General features: G+C 41.1%; 1 protein-coding gene across 5 annotated transcripts; it reads left to right on the forward strand.

The window, feature by feature from the left end:
• Positions 1-1,111: 1,111 nt before the first annotated feature.
• On the forward strand, positions 1,112-19,299 carry arnt (aryl hydrocarbon receptor nuclear translocator). Of its 5 annotated transcripts, none has more exons than XM_088998181.1 (20): positions 1,112-1,452; positions 3,249-3,339; positions 4,426-4,464; positions 4,567-4,614; positions 4,919-5,132; positions 7,232-7,445; positions 7,521-7,623; positions 8,638-8,703; positions 8,819-8,904; positions 8,984-9,060; positions 9,150-9,284; positions 10,322-10,396; positions 12,304-12,455; positions 12,575-12,754; positions 14,561-14,645; positions 14,738-14,931; positions 16,081-16,270; positions 17,897-18,068; positions 18,141-18,274; positions 19,072-19,299. In XM_088998181.1, the coding sequence occupies exons 1-20, from the start codon at positions 1,416-1,418 to the stop codon at positions 19,153-19,155; spliced, it is 2,376 nt and encodes a 791-aa protein (XP_088854307.1). In that variant the 5' UTR covers positions 1,112-1,415; the 3' UTR covers positions 19,156-19,299. The 5 variants fall into 5 exon arrangements, with proteins under 5 accessions (XP_088854307.1, XP_088854308.1, XP_088854309.1 ...); XM_088998182.1 differs by having other exon boundaries at positions 17,900-18,068; XM_088998183.1 differs by having other exon boundaries at positions 1,113-1,452; positions 12,632-12,754.
• Positions 19,300-22,233: the final 2,934 nt, after the last annotated feature.

The following is a 22,233-nucleotide window of genomic DNA, read 5'->3' on the forward strand; positions in this document are numbered from 1 at the left end:
ACTACTCAGCGTGACAAATGATGCACACAGTCGATGGTATAGCGCAGGGGTTTCAAACTCAATTTACCCGGGGGCCGCTGGAAGCAGAGTCTGGGTGAGGCTGGGCCGCATCGGTTTTTCCACAAGAAAATCACAGATAAAACATTCCAATGTTCTCAAAATCTTTATTTTTAACACACACACCAAAAAAAATTAAACGAATACATGGAAAAATGAAAAAAAGAAAAAAAGAACCAGTAATAAATGAATAAAATAATTTAATGATCATAAGGCAGTTACAGACGACTGAAAAAAACACAGGAAAACTATTTTAATAAAGTTTCAAATGTCTGTATTCGCAGTTCTTTAACCTTTAACTTTCTTAACATAAAGAAAATATTGAACATTAACTGTCCTAAACATTGCTTATCTTGCCTACTTGTTCAGCTCCACACACAAGTTTCATTCATATCAATCATGCGGGCCGCACTAACATTAATCTTTCATATCAAGGCGGGCCGCAAAATATTCTTTCGGGGGTCCGCATTTGGCGCGCGGGCCGCGAGTTTGAGACCACTGGTATAGCGTGTTGGTCTTTTAATAAACAAAAACGTAGCAATTAGTAACTGAGCTTTATTTATATAACACTTTTCACAGGTAAAACCACTAATTGCTTCACAAATTTTAAAACAGTACATTTATACAGGAATTGTCCGCCACAACTCACGCTTAATCAAAATCACTCAGGCTGCTAGCGGACTCCTAGTTGTCGGGTCCTCCCTTCTCTCAGTGACGTCACGTTCCCCGACTAGTACAGCCCCCAATCACGCAAATCACAAGCACCGGACGTTACAATACTTTCCAAAGCTGTAAAGGTCGGAATGGCGAATGTGAAGCACTGTGAATACTTTGTCGAAGCACTTCCGTCTAAATTAGTTGAACATACCTATACGTTCTGATAAAATGATTGTCATTTGAATCTTTTAGTGGTCTTTTTATAAAAAAAAAATGATTGTGTTTTGATAATACATATACGATGGCTTTAAGACGAAGGGGCGTATCTTAACGCGGTTTTCTAACTCTGACGTAACGAACAACCACTTGCCTCTCGTCCAATGGGGAAAGCGAAAAACAAAACTGTGTGCCTGTCGCTCGCGAAGCTAGGAGCGCCATCTTGAAGCCAGATTCGCTTCTAAAGCCGACATAAATCGGGAAAACACCTTAAATCGAGCTCCGGGATTGGCTTTTTCTTGCCTCCGAACCTTTGAGGGCTTCTAAGAAACGCCCCAAACATGGCGCCGTCCCGTTAAGTGCACATTAAGGACGTGCCATTGAGGGTTTGGCCGTCGTGCTACGTTAGCTTATAGCTAAGGGGGTGGGAGGTAGTAACGGGATATTGGGGTCCATTTTTTTCCCTTCCCCGAAGTTGTTTGTTTATGTTGCTCCACACGGATATGTCATCTTCAAACCAAGGTAAAGTGGCATGTAACTCACGCAGATATTGCACGGACATAGATGTTTGTTGATTACTGCGCGTTTTGTAACGTCGTCAAGCGGGACACTTTTCTCAAGATAGCGTGACAGCGGCGCCGAAACTAGCCTCGGAGCTAAGCTAACTTGCTCAAGTCAGTACCTACTAGCACAATTGCTCGCCTTATTTCAACCTTATTGTCATAATATCATTAAGAAATGACACTGCGCTTGCTCAAATGGTTTTTTGAAGCGGGCGGAGGGGCGATATGTCAATGTGTGTTGAAATCCACAAAGGTTGAAACTAGCTTTTGTTGTTGTTGTTTTGAATTTGCCGTTTTTTTCTTGGTTTCCCAAAAACTTTCAAAAATGACTATAGTGAAGAACATGTTGACGTGTATATTGTATCTAGTTGAGTTCCACAAGGACGAAATGTTGCGCTGTGATTTTTTTTTTTTGGGGGGGGGCACTAATTATTTTTACATCAAAACAAGCATAATATGGATTAACTGCAGACTTTAGGCTTTCACGAATGAAATCGTTGGAATGACACATTTGTATATGTACCACCCACTTTTTTTGAAGGGATCAAAATACAACTGGCTGCTCAGGTTGGCTATCAATGGAACTGATCTGTGTAGGCTTGTCATACTCGGCTAACAGCAAACTGAAAGTGGACATAGTTGTAGTCGGTGTTGGTGAATTCTGCACCTTAAGCTCAATGCGATTGCAAATGATTTGCCACCTGGTATTGATAAAAGCAATGATTCGTTTCCGATTATTTGGCTCATTCCATTTGCAATTAATTGCTTTCGCAATATGTGGCTATCTGTTACCTAGCTATTGACTAGCTTTCTGACTATCCGGCTAGCTATCTAGCTGGCTATCTATTAGATAGCTATTCGCTAGATGGCTAGTTTGTGGCCTTGCGACGGTTTTGACGTCTCGCTACTTCTGTGTACGATTCTCGCTGTCACTTGACAGTCATTCCGCTGCTCGAGCCTCTTGTTTCTGTCTCGCGGGAGCTCGCATTAATCGGAATCAGAATCATCTCGATTGACAAGTATGTAGCACATTTATTATACATTAAAATAAGGTCTATTTTGTGTAGTTTTAAGGCATATTTCGTTGAAAAATTATGTTTTATGGGGACCTGGGAACGGATTATTCTCATTTGAATGGTTTCTTATGGGAAATAAATGTTTGGAAGGCGAACTTTTTGCCTTACACACACTTTCTGTGAACAAATTAAGTTTGTGAGCTGAGGTTTCACTGTATCTTCATTCTTGGCCATTTATTTTCTTTTATTTGAAAACAGATCAAGCTATTTTCTATTCCTTAGAATCAGAATCTTTATCTTAGTGACCTTGAGAGTTTTGAAAGCTGCTTATAAATGAAATGTATTATTATTATTATTATTATTATTATTATCATTTTGTGAGCTATTTGTTATCTATTAGCTATCTAGCTAGCTAGCTATCCACTATCTAGATGGCTGGCTATCTAGCTAGGTATCTGTTGGCTATCGATTGGCTAACTAGCTATCTTCTTATCAATTTAAGTTACTTCCGGGTTGAGTGAGCGCTGGCGTGTGTGGCTGCTGCTGCTCACTCACAGAAAAACTTATCCTGTGATTGTAAAGTGACCTTGAAACTTTTGAAAGGTGCTTATAAATGAAATGTATTATTATTGTTATAAATCTATTATTATTATTATCTTTTTTTCTCTCTCTGGTGTCGCATGTTTGATTGTCACTGATTGCGCCGATGGTGTTTTCCCCATTGTCTATTTATTAATAGATTTAGCTGCGCCGGATCTGGCCATGGTGGCAGAGGGGGCCCAAGCCAGTGGCGGGGCTGTCGTTCCGAAAGGAAGCAAACGACGAGCGGCGTAAGTGTTGAATAACACACTCGTAATTTTTATGTGAGCGGCACATTTCTAAATTCCATCTTGTTCCGTTGAATTTTGGGATTTGACAACCTGATTAAAGGACAACCGACACCATTTTTTGTTTCCTAACTGACATCAGAAAAACGTTTCATCGCATCTAAAATACCCAAAACACGCAGGCTGGTATTTTTAGTCATACGCAAAACACCAATAAAAATGACTTAAAATTGCTCAAAACTGCCACTAATGAGCTCAAAACTGGAGAGATTCAGTAAGTCCCGCCCCCAGTTTGTGACATCTCGTCAGGATACTCCTGCACAAACTGCCTTGCTCCAGAATCTAAAAAAATGGCTTCAGATAGTTCAGATTTGGAAAAAGATCCTTTCTTGTTACTCATCCAGTTATGAATATGATTCAAATAGTTCTGAAGAGGAAAGCATAAATGTTTGCGATCGATTAAAGAAGTCCTTCCGTATCAATTCGAGCCGTGTAAGCAAAGCGACAAAACTGGTGAAGGACACGACATATGAGGCACTGAAATTTGATGAATAATTTCAACTAGTCACCTCAGCGCCAACTGTTATGACTGAAGTACAGTATCTAGCTGGCTAACCAGCTAGCCAATGTATCTATTAGCTATATGGCTAGCTAATAGCTATCAATTCGCTCGCTAATGGCTATCGATGCGATGGCTAATAGCTATCTGTTCGCTGGCTAATACGCTAGCTGATAGATAGCGAATAGAGAGCTAATAGCTATCTATTCACTAGCTATAACCTGGCTGTTCGCAAGCTGTTGGCTATCTATTTGCTAGCTATTAGCTTACTATCTATTTGAGTTACTTCCAGTTTGAGTGAACGCTGGTGCGTGTGCTCACCCGCAGAAAAAAAATTATCCTGTGACTGTAAAGTGACCTTGAGAGTTTTGAAAGGCGCTTATAAATCAAATGTATTATTATTATTATTATGATTATTTTACAAATTATGGATGCAACTTGTCCGGAGGTGTCGGTTGTCCTTTAAATTTGTACCCCAACGAACCCCAAAAAGTGACGATAATACTTTGATTTGATGTCTCGGATCACAGGCCGGATTTTGACGATGACGAAGGGAACAAGTTGTTCAGGTACTACAGTCTCATCGCGCCGGGCGTATGTTGCCCGTTACGTGTCGCCGTGGCGACAGCTGCCAACTGATGACGATCTGCCCGTTTCCCTCTTTTTGTCAGGTGCGACGACGACACTGGAGGCTCCAATGACAAAGAGCGCTTTGCGAGGTAGGGGATTCCGAATTGAATCGCATGCGAAAGGTTTTTTTTTTTTGTGTGTTCTCCTCAGGCGCTCTCTTTCTCTTGTTCTGCTCTTGCTCTCTGTTGTCACATTGAAAGAGCAGACTCGCTTTCTCAATTTCATTTGTATTTTTTTTTTTTTTTATTTTTGGGACAAATCACAATTTATTCACCTCATCGCAACGCTCTTCCGCAGAGAAGGCCCACCGTCACATTTATGACATTGAACTCTTAAGCTCTTTCCTCGCTTTCTCCATCCGGCTTTTCCTCCTGTCCCGTCCGTCCGCTTCAGGGAGAACCACAGCGAGATCGAGCGAAGGAGGCGGAACAAGATGACAGCCTACATCACGGAGTTGTCGGATATGGTGCCCACGTGTAGCGCGTTAGCACGCAAACCCGACAAGCTTACCATCTTGCGAATGGCCGTGTCGCACATGAAGTCGCTGAGGGGAAGCGGCAACACCAACGCGGACGGCTCTTACAAACCGTCTTTTCTCACCGATCAGGTAAAAACGCTTTTCGGGGGGTTATTAACTCATTCACTGCCAGATGATGTGCAAAAATATGTCCGCTCCAGTTTCCAAGTGGGACAAAAAAAAAAAAAGCCATGAAATAGCGGGGCTGCGAATCCATGCGGAGTCAATCAGGAATGCGTTTTTCTTCACGCATTTCCTCTTCCTTTCAGAACTTTGCTGCTGTGAATTGTGAATCTTTCCATTGTGAGACAAATAAAGGCTTTTTTTTATCTCATCTTATCTAATATTATACGCTCCCCAATTTACGACCGAGTTACGTTTCGAACGGTCGTTCCTAAGGTGACTTTGTTTGTAAATTGCTTCAGTGCTATATTTTGTATGGGATGTATGTTTAAAGGACAACCGACGTCACTTTTTTGTTTCTTAACTGACATCAGAAAAACGTTTTATAGCATGTAAAATACCCAAAAGATATTTTTAGTCAAATGCAAAACACCAATAAAAATGACTTAAAGTGTCCAAAATCTGCAAAAAATTGAGCTGCGAATTGGGCATTTTCAGAAAGTCCCGCCTCCAGTTCGTGACGTCACGCAAAGACGTCTTGCATTGCTTGCGAATCAAAACAATGGCTTCAGATTCGGAGAATATGCTTTCTTGTTACACATCCAGTTATGAATATGATTCAAATAGTTCTGAAGAGGAAAGCATACATGTTTGCCGTCGATTAAGTAATTTATTTGTGCCATTTTGAGGCAACATTGGGGGAAAATCTCTCACCCAAAAAAGATGCACAAAATGGCGACATCCTGTGGCCACCTCCGTTTACACAGGCTGATAAATTCCTTATATGGCGCTTGGACGCCCTCTTCTGGCGGCTTTTGGGTGCAACACGAGGTCCCCAGACCAAACAAGTACAGCAAAATACATTGATGTGATGGAAGGACCGCTACAATGCGTCTTTTTTACAGTCAAGGGGGGGGGGGGTCCTTTAGTGACGTCACGTATGGACTCATCACCAACTCAAAAACAAGACTTCCTGAATATTCAGCGCAAGTCTTGAAACGTAAAATATAGCTATATGCGGTGGAATCTTTGTAAAATACGCTCAGTAGAAGTCATCTGAAGCCATTTTACAAATTATGGACACAACTTGTCCGGAGATGTCGGTTGTCCTTTAATTTTCATAAATTTAACATTCGTAAACCGAGAAAATTCGTAAGGCAAGGTGTTCGTAAACCGAGGCCCCACTGTATCTTATCTTATCTTATTTTCCCCCACATTCAGATGAAACAGCCCCTTATCTTATATTAACGTCCCAAAAATAGAGATGAAAACCCCATCTTTATCTTACCATGTCTTCCTGCATATAGATGAAAAAAAATCATTTGTCTTATCTTATTTTCCCTGATGAAAAAGGCCCTTATTTTATCTTGTCTTATTTTCCTGGCATATGGATGAAAATAAATCATTTATCTCATCCTATTTTTCCCCCACATACAGATGAAAAAGCCCATTATCTTATATTATCTTCCCAAAATAGAGATGAGACCCCCTCTTATTTTACCATGTCTTCTTGCATATGAATGAAAAAAAATATCTTATCTAATCTTATTTTCCCCGATGAAAACAGCTTTTATTTTATCTTGACTTATTTTCCCTGAATATAGATGAAAACAATCACTTATCTCATCTTATCTTATTTTTCCCACATACAGACGAAAAGGCCTCTTATACTATATTATCCTCCCAACATAGAGACGAAAAAGCCTCCATTCCATGTTTTTCTACTTCTTTCTTTCCTTTCCTCTTCCTTTCATAACTAAATTTCTCCACTGCGAGACGAATAAAGGTACATCCAATCCAATTAGTTTCCCCACATCCAGATGAAAAAGTCCCAAGTCTTTAAAACACGCTTTGTCTGCCAAGTGCCTTGAGATATTAATTTATTGGCTATCTTAACCACGCCCACAACAAAAAAAAATGTTTCCCCAATCAGGAACAAATCACACCAATGTATTTTATAAGCACCACCAGCATGTTATAAATCCAACCGTTTGCGCAATATATGTCACGCTTGAATTGTACCGCGCACATCGCAATGCTTTTAACCCGATGCCGTTTGACTTCAGGAGCTGAAGCACCTCATCCTGGAGGCGGCGGACGGATTCCTATTTGTGGTATCGTGCGAGACAGGTCGCATCGTTTACGTGTCGGATTCGCTGACGCCCGTCCTGAACCAATCGCAGTCCGACTGGTTGGGCTCGTCGCTGTACGACCAGCTGCACCCCGACGACACGGAGAAGCTGAGGGAGCAGTTGTCCACCGCGGAGAATAACAACACGGGTATCGGAAGCGCGCGGCAAAGTGAACGTTGTCGTTTTGGAAGGATTGCTAATCGCTTTGTACTCTTTCAAAAAGGGAGGATGTTGGACTTGAAAACGGGGACGGTGAAGAAGGAGAGCCAGCAGTCCTCCGCCAGGATGACGATGGGAGCCCGACGATCGTTTATATGCAGAATGAGGTGTCTTATTGCTACCTAGCAAGCTATCTAGAGGGCTATCTAGCTAGCTACCTAGCTAACTATTTATTTGCCATATTTTTTTGCGATCCATTAGCTATCCGGCTGGCTGGCTATCGAACTGGCTATCTATTACTTATATGGCTATCTAGCTGGCTAGCTTGCTGGCTATCTATTGGCTATCTATTAGCTAGCTTTCTATCTATTTGAGTTACTTCTGGGTTAAGTGAACGCTGGCGCGTGTGGCTTCCGCTGCTCTTTTGAAAGGTGCTTATAAATGAAATATAATTATTATTAAAAGTGACCGTGAGAGATTTGAAAGGCGCTTATAAATATGTATTATTATAATTATTATTGTCGATTGCCCCTGAATGCAGCAATTTAAAACGAGGACAGTGAAGAAGGCGAGCCAGCAGTAGGATGATGATAGTAGCCCGACAATCGTTTGTATGCAGAAAGAGGTGTCTTATTACTACCTAGCAGGCGACCTAGCTGGCTATCTATTTGCTACTTTTTTGCTATCTATTAGCTATCTTGCTGGCTGGTTGGCTGGCTATCTATTAATTATATGGCTATCTAGCCGGTTATCTATTAGCTATCTACCTGGATATTTATTAGCTAGCTAGCTATCTATTATATATCTAGCTGGTTATCTATTAGCTAGCTGTCTATCTGTTAGCTCACTAGCTGGCGATCTGTTAGCTAGCTATCTGGCTATCTGTTTGCTAGATAGCTGGCTATATGTTAGCTAGCCAACTGGCTATCTACTAGCTAGCCAGATTTCTGCCTATTTGAGTTACTTTTGGGTTAAGTGAACGCTGGAGCCTGTGGCTGCTCACCCACAGAAAAAATTATCCTGTGACTTAAAAGTGACCTTGAGCGTTTTGAAAGGCGCTTATAAATGATGTGTTATTATTATTATTATTATTATTATTATTATTATTATTATTATTATTATTGTCGATTGTGCCCGAATGCAACAATTTCTTCACAAAGTGGTTTTTGTTCTAATTTCAGATGTGGCTCGTGTCCAGTAGAACCCATGTCCATGAACAGATTAAACTTCCTTCGGAATAGAAACAGGTAATTAGAACCCGATCGCGCTATCGTGCTCACATGAATGCATCCCTTGCATATGGAGCACTCCTGATTATTTATGTGCCTTTTTTTTTTTGCTTTCCCCGGTTCTTCAAATTAGGAACGGTTTGGGTGCAGCAAAGGAAGGCGAGCCTCAGTACGTGGTGGTCCACTGTACGGGATACATCAAGTCCTGGCCTCCTGCAGGTAAAACACGGTGGTTTGGCCGCTGAAGTGTTGCAGATCTTTTTGGGGCTAATGAATTTCATCCATTTTGGCGTTTCAGGCGTCTCCATATCAGACGGTGAAGCGGACAACACTCAGGGGAGTCGCTTCTGTCTCGTCGCCATCGGAAGACTCCAGGTTGGATACACGCCGTCCTCCATGGACGTATCGACGTATTTCTTTTTCAAAATGCAACGCCCCCCCCCCCCCCCCTCCCTTCGCCTCAGGTGACCTGCTGTCCAGGCGACACGGACGTTAACAGCATCAGTGTTCCGGTGGAATTTATTTCACGCCATAACTGCCAGGGCGTTTTCACCTTTGTGGACCACCGCTGCGTGGCGGCTGTCAGTTACCAGCCTCAGGTACGCCCAACACACCTTCCCTCACACTTTTTTGTTTTATGTTTGAATTAACTCATTCACTGCCGACCATGTGCAAAAATTTGTCCACTCCAGTGCCAGGGTTTTTGTCATTTTCACTTACATTCCAGGACCCGTGGAATATTGAATTTAGGACTACATAAACAGTCAATTCAGCATAAGCAACCTCAGACGCTCTTCTTTCATCAGAAAAAAAAAAAGAGTTAATTCCTAAGTTAAATGGGTCTGGACTTATATGAGCTTGAAATGAGGGCGGCTGTCCAAAATACAATGGAATACATAGACATTGGTTTATATAGCGCTTTAACAACAGCTGAAGCTGGAACAAAGCGCTAATGTGGAAAAAAGGTAAATGCTGCCCCCTCGTGGAAGGGAAAAACATCGCTAGAGGTCTGGCCATCGCCTTATTGGCACCCTAGCATGAAAAAACAAATTCGTGAATGGCGCTGCGCTCTACGTCATCTTTTCAATTTCAATTCCCAAATAAATTTGTGAATGGTAGTGTATGAGTTAAAGAGCTCAATTATGGAGCATGTGTTTTTTTTAATCTGTTTTCTTTATTTAAAGATGCTTAATTACATAGCAGGATTGCATAAATGGTGTATTTTAAGAACTGTTGGGGAAAATTATTCTGGAATTTAATTCCAGATCTTGAGCCCATTTTACATATTTATAATTTATAGTTTATTATATAGCTGTTATTAGTTTGTTTGTTTATTTATTTGTTTGTTTCTTTGTTTGCTTGTTTATTTATTTATTTAAAGGCGCTCAATTGCATCGCCTGATTTAATCAATGGTGTCTTTTAGGAACTGTTGGGAAAAAAATATTCGGAAGCTTAATTATCGAGGTTGAGCTCTTTTTTATTTACTTATTATATTAAGGTGCTTAATTAACAAAGCAGGATTTCATAAATAGTGTCTTTTCGGAAGCCTCATTGTGGAGCTTCAGCTCTTGTTGTTGTTGTTGCTTTTTAAGACGCTTAATTACGTAGCATGACTTCATAAATGGTGTCTTTTAGGAACTGTTGGGAAAAAATATTCTGGAACTTGCCCATCCCGAAGACCAGGGCTTGCTTCGTGACAGCTTCCAACAGGTATGAAAATAAATAAATAAGTAAATAAAATCCCCCCCCCAAAAAACAGACATCCCATTCATTTAGCCAGCGATTGCGGGGCAGTTTACACCCTGGAATGGTCGCCAGCCAATAAAGTCATTCACTGCCAGACGATGTGCACTCCAGTGACAGGGTTTTTGTCACTGTCACTCAAATTCCAGGACTCACAGAATTTTGAATCTTTTGGACTACATCCATTCAATTCAGCGTAAGAAACCTTAGATTCTCTTCTTTCATCAGAAAAAAAATGTAATTCCTAAGTTATATGGGTCTGGAGTTATCTGACCTTGAAATGGGGGAGGCTGTACAAAATACAATCCAATACGTAAATACAGTAAAGTCTCGTTATATCGATATTCAAGGGAGTCCGAAAAAATATCGATATAACCGGGACTATCGATATATCCGACCCTGTTTGCATGTAATTTTCTCCGTGCGTGCATAGAAATAGTATCGATATAACCGGGACTATCGATATATCCGATATCGATATAACGAGACTTTACTGTATATTTATTTATATAGCGCTTTGTTACAGCTGAAGCTGTGACAAAGCGCTAACATGGACAAAAGGGAAATTCTCGTGGAAGAGAAAAACATTTCCAGAGGTCTGACCAGCACTTTAACGGCACCCCTGCTGCAAGAAAAACCAAAACCCGAACAAATTCCCGAATAAATTCGGGAATTGCAGCACATTTAAACGTTGTCACGGTTTAAAATATATCCAATCATTTTCACAATTAAGTTTATTTATGGTCACCCGTTTGACATAATACACATTTTCACTTTTTATTTTCTTGTTCTGTTATAATGCCACACACAGCCTGAGGTTCATTTTCCACCAATGCACATGACAAAGTGTCTTCCTGAAGCCTTCTGCCCTTCAGTGTGATTTGTTTATAGGTCACATGTGTGAAACACGACCCTGCAATGTAGTGGAGCATGCAACCACGCTCGTGTCTCCCATCACATGTGTTGCATGTTTGCGTGCAGCTTTGTTATTATGTAAGAAATGGTAGGCCACATGGTTCCAATATGGTACAAATTAATCATGATGACAATGATTTATTTTATTTCGCTTTCTTGGGCGAGTCGCCAAATGTTGCAGTCGCGCCCCCCCCCTGTCCACAGATGAGAATGAATATGAAAATATTAATATTTAGTTAGGTAGCTAAGATTGTTGACATTGATGTTGCCAAATCACTTTTTTTTAGAACAGGCTACTAATGTTGTAGATGGAGGTGCTTGCTACCCGGTGCCAACAGTCACTATCTTTGGCTTAGCTAGCTAGCTAATAGATAGCTAGCGTTGTAGCCAGCTGTGTAACTGGCTAGCTAGATGGACGGATAGACGGATGGATAGATAGCTGAATAGCTAAAGAAATAAAAAGAAGTGATGAGAGGAAAAAAGAAATAAGAATAAAGTCAAGACAAAGGACAAAAAAAAGCGAAATTATTCCGTCCGTTCCGCAAATTTGAACCGTCGGTTACCTGGCCAGGGCGACGTAGCGTTCCTGTTGGTCGTTTCACCTCCTTCACTTTATGGTTTGGGGGAAGAAGCTGTTTAAATGTCTGCTGGATTTGGTGCGCATGGATCGGTCGCGTCTGCCTGAGGGGAGTCACTGGAAAATGTGGTGGGCAGGGTGCGGAGGGTCCAGTAGGATTGTCCGCGCCCTTGTTTCGATTCTTGCAGTGTGCAAGTCCTCGAGAGTGGGTAAGGAGGTGCCAATGATTTTTTTTCCGCCGTCCTAACTGTCCATTAAAGTCAGATTTTGTCCATTTTTTGCGGTGTCCCCGAACTAAACTGATGTTATTGTAATGATATGATTTTATTTCTTCATTACCAGTTGCATTAATGTCACCATGTTACTCTTTTGTGTCCCACAGGTGATGAAGCTGAAGGGTCAAGTACTTTCCGTGATGTTTAGGTTCCGCTCCAAATCCAGAGAATGGATTTGGATGAGAACCAGCTGCTTCACCTTTCAGAATCCATTTTCCGAGGAGATCGAATACATCATCTGCACAAATGTCAACGTCAAGTGAGTTCACGTTTTTCCAGTTTCGATTTTCTCGACGATTTTCATCTCCCCTAAATCCTCCATGTATTTATGAAAATGTTGTCACAATATAAGAAAAAAGTGTTTCATTATGACTCCAGTCCGCACACTGATCCCCGTCTCCCGAAATGCCACCTCTTGGTGGGGTCCGTCAATAGAAATGCCACTCAGGACGCCCTCACCCCCATCCATTCCCCGGGGGTTTTGATGCCCCCCACCATGGGTCAGAGTGGCTCAAACACCCCCCCTGAGGTCGTTAGCCCGGGGCGGGTAGCAAGCAGGTAGGTGAGAGCAGGCTAGGTGGAAAAAGTAGCCCTTCCTTGACCTCTCGGGACATCTCGGTTCCTTGCTTACCTCCCTGACGGCATTCTTTGGTGTTCGCAGTAATACATGTGGAAACGCTTTGAGGTGGGGACCGCGGTGTACTTCAAACGAAGGCTGGGCCATTATTATAATAATAATACATTTCATTTCTAAGAGCCTTTCAAAACTCTCAAGGACACTTACTAGTCACAGGATATTTTTTCTGCAGGTAAGCAGGACGAAAAATAACGACAATAAATTAAAAACGCGATTTTTTTTTTTCCATTTGTTTGAAAATACCAAAACTCATGTTTAAAACTACTTTGAAATAATCACCAGAAAATACAAATCAATCAATGAATGATCGAAGTCATCATAAAGCTGTAAATTGAAGGCAATGTAAACATAAATGCTGCTCCTTTTACGTATATTAAGAGTGAAAGGTGAAACCTGCAACGGAGCTTTAGTCGTAGATTTTTTTGTCAAATATTTGGACACAATAATAAATAATATTTTCATGAAATGCCAAATTGAACTCATTCACTGCCATTCCTGAATTTATTCGGGAATTGGAAATATGACCCGGAGCGCTATTCCTGAATTTGTTTGGGTTTTGGTTTTTCTTTGCGGAGAGGTGCCCATAAAGCGCTGGTCAGACCTCTGAAAATGCGTTTTTTTTTTTTTCCCCCCCCCCCCTTCCACGAGGGGGCAGCATTTGACTTTTTTCCATGTTAGCGCTTTGTTTCAGCTTCAGTTAAAGTGCTATATAAATCAATATGTATGTCTTGTATTTTGTACAGCCCCCATTTCAAGCTCAGATAACTCCAGACCCATATAATTTAGGGATTAACTCTTTTTCTAGTGAAACAAGAGCGTCTTAGGTTTTTTTACACTGAATTTAATGCATGTTAAATCCTAACACTCAATATTCTGTGGGTCCTGCAATTTGTGTGGAGATGACAAAAACCCTGGCACTGGATTGGACACGTTTGTGCACATCGTCTGCCAGTGATTGAGTTAAATACGGAACGGAGTAACATTTGATGAGTTCATTCCATGTTTTTGATGGAAAAAAATTGCAAAATATTGTGGTTGTTCCAAAGGAACTCCGAAAGAATTTCTTGGGTTTTGATTTTTCTTGCGGGAGTGCCGATAAAGCGCTGGTCAGACCTCTGCCAATGGTTTTCCTTTCCACGAGGAGTCAGCATTTGCCTTTTGTCCATGTTAGCGCTTTGTTGCAGCTTCAGCTGTTGTTAAAGCACTATATAAATCAACATGTATTGTCTTGTATTTTGTACAGCAGCCCCCATTTCAAGCTCAGATAACTCCAGACCCATAGAACTTAGGAATTAACTTTTTTTTTTTCTAATGAAAGAAGAGAGTCTAAGGTTTCTTATGCTGCGTTGAATATTTATGTAGTCCTAAAACTCAATATTCTGTCGGTCCTGGAATTTAAGTGAGAATGACAAAAACCCTGGCACTGGAGTGGACACATTTTTTCACATCGTCTGGCAGTGAATGAGTTAAAATTGATCCATCAATGTAATTGCCCAGCCTGACTTTTAACAAGGTTATTCGGGTCTCATTTGCATGGAGGCAGCGTATAAATCTAGCAGAATATCAAGCAAATACTCTCCTTGTCTCCTTTTATTTTTTGGGGGGTTGTTGCCATGGTGACCGGTGATGGGCTCTTTTATTCTATTATTTTGTTTGTCACTCGCCGCCGGGGTGGCCTCCTACGACGACACTTAGAATCGGCATTTCATCGTTTCGTCCTTTCGCAGGCAATTGCAGCAGCAGCAGGCTGAGCTAGAAGGAGGCGGGGCCAGAGACAGCCTGTACGAGGCAGGACCGATCACGCTCTCACAGGTACGGTTTTTTTATGAAATAGGATTTGTTGTGCGTGCAATATAAAGTACGCCTGAATGAAAAATTACTTTTGGGATCATATTTGTCATTAGATGCCAGTGCAGTCGGTGTCTTTGACCGGACCGGACCACAACAAGAGCCTGGAAAAGCCAGACCTGTACTCGCCGTCGTCCCTCTTCCAGGGGCCCAGTCAGACCAAGGGTGTGATCGCCAATTCAACGCCCTCTGCTCAAATCTACCCCGCTGTCAACAATTTCAACGCTGGTCGCGCCAATGATCCATACAGGTTGGATATTGATGGGCTCAAATTTGGCCCCTATAAATTCTACTAGTCAAATAACAAAGACTTTTTTTTTAAACTCATTCACTGCACAGACAATGCAAATTGCAGGACCCACAGAATATAGAGTGTTAGGACTACATATGCATTTAATTCAGTGTAAAAAACCTTAGACTCTTCTTTCACTAGAAAAAGAGTTAATTCCTAAATTATATGGGTCTGGAGTTATCTGAGCTTGAAATGGGGGTGGCTATGCAAAATAAAATACAGTAAAGTCTCGTTATATCGATATTCAAGGGAGTCCGAAAAAATATCGATATAACCGGGACTATCGATATATCCGACCCTGTTTGCATGTAATTTTCTCCGTGCGTGCATAGAAATAGTATCGATATAACCGAGACTATCGATATATCCGATATCGATATAACGAGACTTTACTGTACAATGCATATTGGTTTATGTAGCACTTTAGCAACAGCTGAAGCTGTAACAAAGCGCTAACATGGACAAAAGACATATGCTGCCCCCTCGTGGAAGGGAAAAAACATCGCCAGAGGTCTGACCAGCTCTTTATCTGCACCTCCAGCAAGAAAAACCAAAACCTGAACCACATCACACTTTTCAATTCCCGAATACATTCAGGAATGAGTTATTAGTCCTGATTGCCACTTCTGACACCTACCTGGGGCCATCTAGTGTCAAAGTCAAGGCCCGGGGGCCAAATCCGGAAGAAGAAAAGGAGTTCTTGGGTTGTACAGCGTTAAATCCTATTTTCACAAAGAACTCACCCACACCAATCTGAAATTAAGGGAGAAATGCTTAATAAATTGAAGAATGTTGAGTAATGTGAATAAAGTGGAAATTGCAGTGGGTCCCCGCCCGTCTACATTTTGACAAACTGATCAGAGCAAGCAAAACTTGCGTTCTCTCATTTGCAAGACAGATCCCACGAAAAAGCTGTTGAGGGTTAACCGCCATCATTTTTCCAGTGCTTGTTGATGCTGCCATGCCAAAACTGTGTTGGCTTCATCGTCAAATTCCTCTATTGTTGTTGTTTTTTTTTTGTCCTTCTTATAATTGTTGACGTGCCGTTTTTGGTGTTTTCTCTGATGCACGTCATTTATTTTTGATTATTATTATTTTTTTGTACAGGCCAGTCGGAATGGCGCCGCCGATGGCTCAGCCGGCCCACTCAGCGGGCCAGATGCTGGCCCAGATGTCCCGGCAAAATGGAGGCCCACAGCCTGTCACTCCCTCCAACACCGCCAGCCCCCTCCACGGAGGACCGTCAGGAGGATGGCCTGGTCCCGGAGCAGGTGGCGGAACGCAGTTTAATACTCAGGTATGGTAACACCGCCATGCCACCTCACCATCCCGACATTGGCAGGTGTTCATTTGCATATTTGTGGATTTTGCTGCCATCTGGTGGAATATTGATCCTACCATTTTTTTGTGTCTTTTTGAGATACGGTGATACCTTTGCTTACGAACTTAATTGGTTCCCAGACAGAGTGTGTAAGGCGAAAAGTGTGTATCCCAAAAATTAATTTCCCATAGGAAACCATTAAAATGACAATAATCCGTTCCCAGGTCCCCATAAAACATAATTTTCTACTTTTTAATTTTCTAAGCCTTAAAACTACATAAAATATACCTTATTTTATGTATAATAAATGCACTGTGGTATTATAATTAAAGAAATAAACTGTACTGGATAATAAAGTCGTTTTATTTACCTTTGTGATGGTCGTTGATGGCTTGATGGACTGGAGTGGCCGTTTTCCTCAGCATTAAACACTTGTTGAGTAATGTAACCTTCTTCTTTCACCATCTTGAGGATTGATCCCTTGTAGGTGCTTTCGCTCTGATAATTGTATCTAGTTCCTCATCAATTGCGTTCTGTTTCGCTGGGTTGATAGCTTTTTGCATCAAGTGTACAGATGGCTTGTGCGGGTTGTTTGTGGAACCTGATTGATGGGATATTTTAACCTTACAGTCTGCCTTTGAACTATCAAAGTTGAAACTCTCACTGTCATCTGGCTGTCTCTTTAATGTTTAAACACCCCCCCCCCCCCTCACTGCTGCGTTCTTGACCAATCACATGGCTTTAACCGAAGACTAGGGGTGGGGAATAGAGGACAATAACAGTTGGCTGCCATTTTGTTGTTAGAAGAACTGGAAGTACTCGATGAGGCAGCTCCGTGTACGGAAAAAGTTCATATGCCAAGGTAAAGTTCGGATGACAAGATAAAATTTTCAAAAATGTAACGTTCGTAAACCGAAAAGTTCGTAAGCCAAGGGGTTCGTAAACCGAGGTATCACTGTACAACACAATAAAATATAGCTTTCAATGCCGCAGCATTTAATATCGTGTATAAACAGCAACATCTCAAAGATATTTACAGTATCATTAGTACATTATTCACGATTAATTTATTCATTTGCCATCCCCGATTTTTTTAGTTTTTTTTTTTTTTTTTTGTAATTGAAGACCAAAGTGTCATTTTCACCAGTGGATCAGGGACATCATGGTGAAATGTGCATGTCTGCTCCATACAAGCCGTAGCATCCGTTGATGAATAGAGATCGTCTCACGTCTCCTATCCCACGTAAATCCACTTCAATTCCAAGCCGTGACAGTTGCACATCGGCGCTCTGCGCTGACACAAAGCTGTGAAAATGCTGCACCTTACAGCCGCAAAAAGAAGCACAATCGCTGTCCAGCGATGACTGTCAAATAACATTCCTCCCAAATCAAAAACGGTGCTGGCGTATTCGTGCTGCCGACAAGCACTGTTTCCTCCTTGATGAATGTCATGTGCAAAAATGCTGGAATACAATCCGTATCCGTTCCACATGATGCACAACAACACAAAGTGACAAAAGACAACACAAAAACAACAAAAAGAACAAAATAATCACCCAACATCAAGCTAATAATGGGATACTCGTCTCCCCCACTTTTTAGCAGGTGGCTCCCCAAGCAGCAAAGACAATGTCGCCACCGTTTGCTCCCATGGGAGGATTCGGCTCTTCCAGTTCTTTTGGCGCCATGCCCACAGGTGCCGCTCCGAGCCAGACCAGCGGCGCCAACTACCCGCCAATCAACGCTCGCTCCGGTTCCAATGCTAACGCTTACGGTAGGTCACGTTCACGGCGGTCTCTGTTTTTTGTTTTGACGAAGAATCACGTAGCTGCTTCTGCCGCTCCAGATGCTTCCCAATCGCAATTCCCCTCCCGGGCAACGGAGGCAGTGTGGCCCCAGTGGCAGGGCCAGCAACAACATTCGCAGAGCAACGCCGAGCAGCACCCTCACGCGCAAGGCAACCAGCAAGACATGTTTACTGTGAGTCACGCAAGTCCACACGCTCTGCCCACCCATGCGCCGGATGGATGGAAGTTTGTACATTTTGGCAGCGGTGGAAAAAAAATTAAAATTAGCCACTGGTACAGGTAACATCCGAGTTACGACCGGTGCGAGTTACGACCACCCGTACTTACAACCACGACCGCCAGACCCTTTTTTTTATTCTACGCCTGGCACCACAACACGCAAGCAGCAGCAACGTGTACTACAAATTAGTCACACACTCGCACAGCAATCTACTGCGTGACTACACTCAATACAGTGGTTATACAGTGCAGATACTGTCTCTGAAACAGGAACTATAAACAGATTGGTATATACAGTAAAGTCTCGTTATATCGATATCGGATATATCGATAGTCCGGTTATATCGATACTATTTCTATGCACGCACGGAGAAAATTACATGCAAACAGGTTCGGATTCATTTCTTTCATAACTTTGCTGCTGTGAAATGTAAATTTCTCCACTGCGAGACTAATAAAGGCAAATCCAATCCAATCCAATATCGATAGTCCCGGTTATATCGATATTTTTTCGGACTCCCTTGAATATCGATATAACGAGACTTTACTGTAATCGTATCCAATAGAAAACGTTGCTTTAAAACAACAGATTGACATCGTATACTATTCTGTCGTGTAAACGTCGCGTCAGCCATTTTGGATGGATTTCAACTTACAACCGTTTGATTTACGACCGTTTGGTTGGAACATAACCTGGTCGTAACTTGAATTTTACCTGTATTTATCTTCTATTTGCATTTCTCATTTCAGGACGTGTTGTCCATGCTGGACCAGCCCAGCTCCTTCAACAGTGATGACTTTGATATTCCCATGTACCCCTCATTTAATGAATGACTGCAGGTGTTACCCCCCCCCCACAAGTCCCCCCGGAACCTCTCAAAGACTTTTCCTTGTTACTTTTCACTCACCGATGCTTTTGAAAGCATCTGTCTTTTTTTTTTTGTTGCTTTGGCTTCTCTCGCACTGCTCAACAAGGAGCCACGGAGAGTATTGACTGCAAGGTAAGACAATCGGGGGAGGGGAGCACCATTTTGATGGCAATTCACACACAATGGCCTTTTTTCTGTTACGTTCCCATTTCTTGCCCGAACGATCTTAAATTTGTTGCAGATAGACTTGATAAATCCAATCTTTTTTTCATAACTCTCAGGAAATGACAGGTGTTTTTTTTTTTTTTTTTTTATATTGTTACCGCGCACACACACGAGGACACGCTTTGTTTATCCTTCCCTTACTGGCGTTTTTTTTTTTTTTAATCCATGCCGGGCTTCCGCATGCAAACAGAATCATCTTTATTGGTCAAGTATGTAGAACACACAAGGAATTTGTCAACGGTAGAACACGCTGCACTAGTATCATCAAAAAAAGACATGACAAATAAGTATGGAGGACATTAATAAAGGCTAATCGAATCAAATCAAATTCCTTAGTGAGACAATGTGCAAAGTATCAATCAGACAGTGGTTCAAGTGAGTACACAGCTGGTAGTACAATGATGAGAACGGGATGTTGTTGCGCAAGGCAAAATTGCATAAAAAAGCACTATACAGTTATATTTGGGTTACCGTTTAGAGCGTTAATGGCGAAGGGGGAAGAAGCTATTTAAAGGACAAGCGACACCTCCAGACAAGTTGTGTCCATAATTTGCAAAATCACTTCAAATGACTTCTACTGAGCCTATTTTACAAAGATTCCACCGCATATAGCTATATTTTACATTTTAAGACTCACTGAATATTCAGGAAGTCTTGTTTTCGAGTTGATGATGATGCCTGACGTGACGTCACGTCTGGAACGCCCCTGACAGAGAAAGCGACACACAATGCATTTTGGGTACTTTATTCGGTCTGAAAACTTGTTGATCCATGTTAATGGCGAAATTAGAAGGAAAACACATAAATAATGCAATGGTGAATCGTTGTGTGTTGCACCAAGACTACTATTTGATACTAGTTGACACAAATTCCCAGCAGACAAATCAACCCATTTCCAACAGAGCTTGGGCGCCATCTTGTGCATTTTCCGGGACGCTACTTTGGTGTCCAGACCTCGAAATGATCCGGAAGGACTTCTTTAATCAATTGCAAACATGTATGCTTTCATCTTCAGAACTATTTGAATCATATTCATAACTGGATGAGTAACAAGAAAGCATATTTTCCCAATCTGAAGCCATTGTTTTGATTCTCCTTTAAAGGACAAATTTTCTGGTTTTCTCAGATATTCTCTGTAATCTTTTTCGCCCTGATATTCTGTACTACATAAGGGCACTTTGTATACCTTTTCTTTAAAAAAAAAAACATAAAAAGACAAGCTAAACAACAAAAAGCACAATCGCTGTCCAGCGATGCCAGTCAAATGACTATCCTCCCAAATCAAAAACGGTGCTGGCGTATTCGTGCTGCCGACAAGCTGTTTCATCCTTGATGAATGTCGTGGGCAAAAATGCTGGAAAACAATCCGTATCCGTTTCACATGACGCACAACAACACAAAGTGACAAAAGACAACACAAAAACAGCAACAAAAAATAATAATAATAATCACCCAACATCAAACTAATAATGGGATACTCGTCTACCCCACTCTTTAGAAAAGACAATCTTTGTATTCCTTTTCTTTAAAAAGACAAGCTAAACAAAATATGGAATAAGACCATGCAGCAATAAATTACAAAAAAAACACATTTATATTTTTAAAGCCATTCTATTTTTTATTTTATTTTATTGTATTGTTTTTTTTGTGTCTTAATTGTAGTCCCTGAGTGGAGATGTGGATTCTTTGCGATTTATTTTACTGGCGATAAGTCGCTCTGTTGGGCTTTTCTGTCATGGTTGAATCAGGGTGTTTTGGGATAGAAAAGGCGATTGAGGGGGTGGGGGGGTGAGGTAAAAAAAAAAAAAGATGAAGAATAGCTTCCATGTTTGAAAAAAAGCAATTGAAACTGGACTGAAAGTTCCGTCAACACAATATTTTTGTTGTTTGATCACAATTTTTAAAAAATAATTATAAACGTTGAAATGAGTTTAAATTTGGCCATTTTGGTTTGATGTGGAAAGCCCGTATGACACTCACTGTCGGTGAAGCCTTTTTTTTGTTGTTGTTGTCGGTGTCTCTTTTAATATGCATTTTGGTTGCTCTTTTGTGCAGGGGTTTTCCAATGATGTGAACTTTTATCACACTCTTAGAGACACAAATATATAAATATTCTGTAAATGGCTAAGAAATGTACAACACGTGAATAAAATGTTTTTTTTTTTGTAATAAATTGATATATTGATAAAATAAGAAAGAGAAGTCTCCAGTTTTCATTCCGGTATTAATTGCAAATCTTTGTTGAATCATATGGAAATGACAAATTACAAATGATTACAAATTTAGTTTCCCCCCCAAAATAACATTCTAATAAATTGAAAAATAAATACTATTACCCTCATGGATAAAACTATAGTTTCTAAGATCATATTCTCCATATAAATACCCAGCGGATAGATGTCAATATAGCATAATCACTACTAGCTGTAGCTAGCTAGCTAGCTATTAGCTCTAGCTAGCTATTTGCTCTAGCTAGCTAGCTATTAGCTATCTATTAGCGCTAGCTAGCTATTTATTAGCTAACTAGAGCTATCTATTAGCTTTAGCGACATATCTATTAGCACTATTAGGTCTAGCTAGCTATCTATTAGCTATTAGCTCGAGCTAGCTATTAATTAGCTATCTAGAGCTATCTATTAGATCTAGCTAGCTAACGATTAGCTCGAGTGAGCTATCTATTAGCTCTAGCTAGCTATTTATTAGCTATCGAGCTATCTATTAGTGTACAACTAAAGCAAGGACACGGTTAGCTAGCTAGCTTTTCCAAATGAAGGAAAAATGTCCATTTCAAGGTAAGATCAGAGCATTGTCATCAAAT

The sequence above is a fragment of the Hippocampus bargibanti genome, linkage group LG06, assembly GCF_051943395.1.
Source record: "Hippocampus bargibanti isolate YZ-2025 linkage group LG06, ASM5194339v1, whole genome shotgun sequence".
Taxonomy (NCBI): Eukaryota; Metazoa; Chordata; class Actinopteri; order Syngnathiformes; family Syngnathidae; genus Hippocampus; species Hippocampus bargibanti.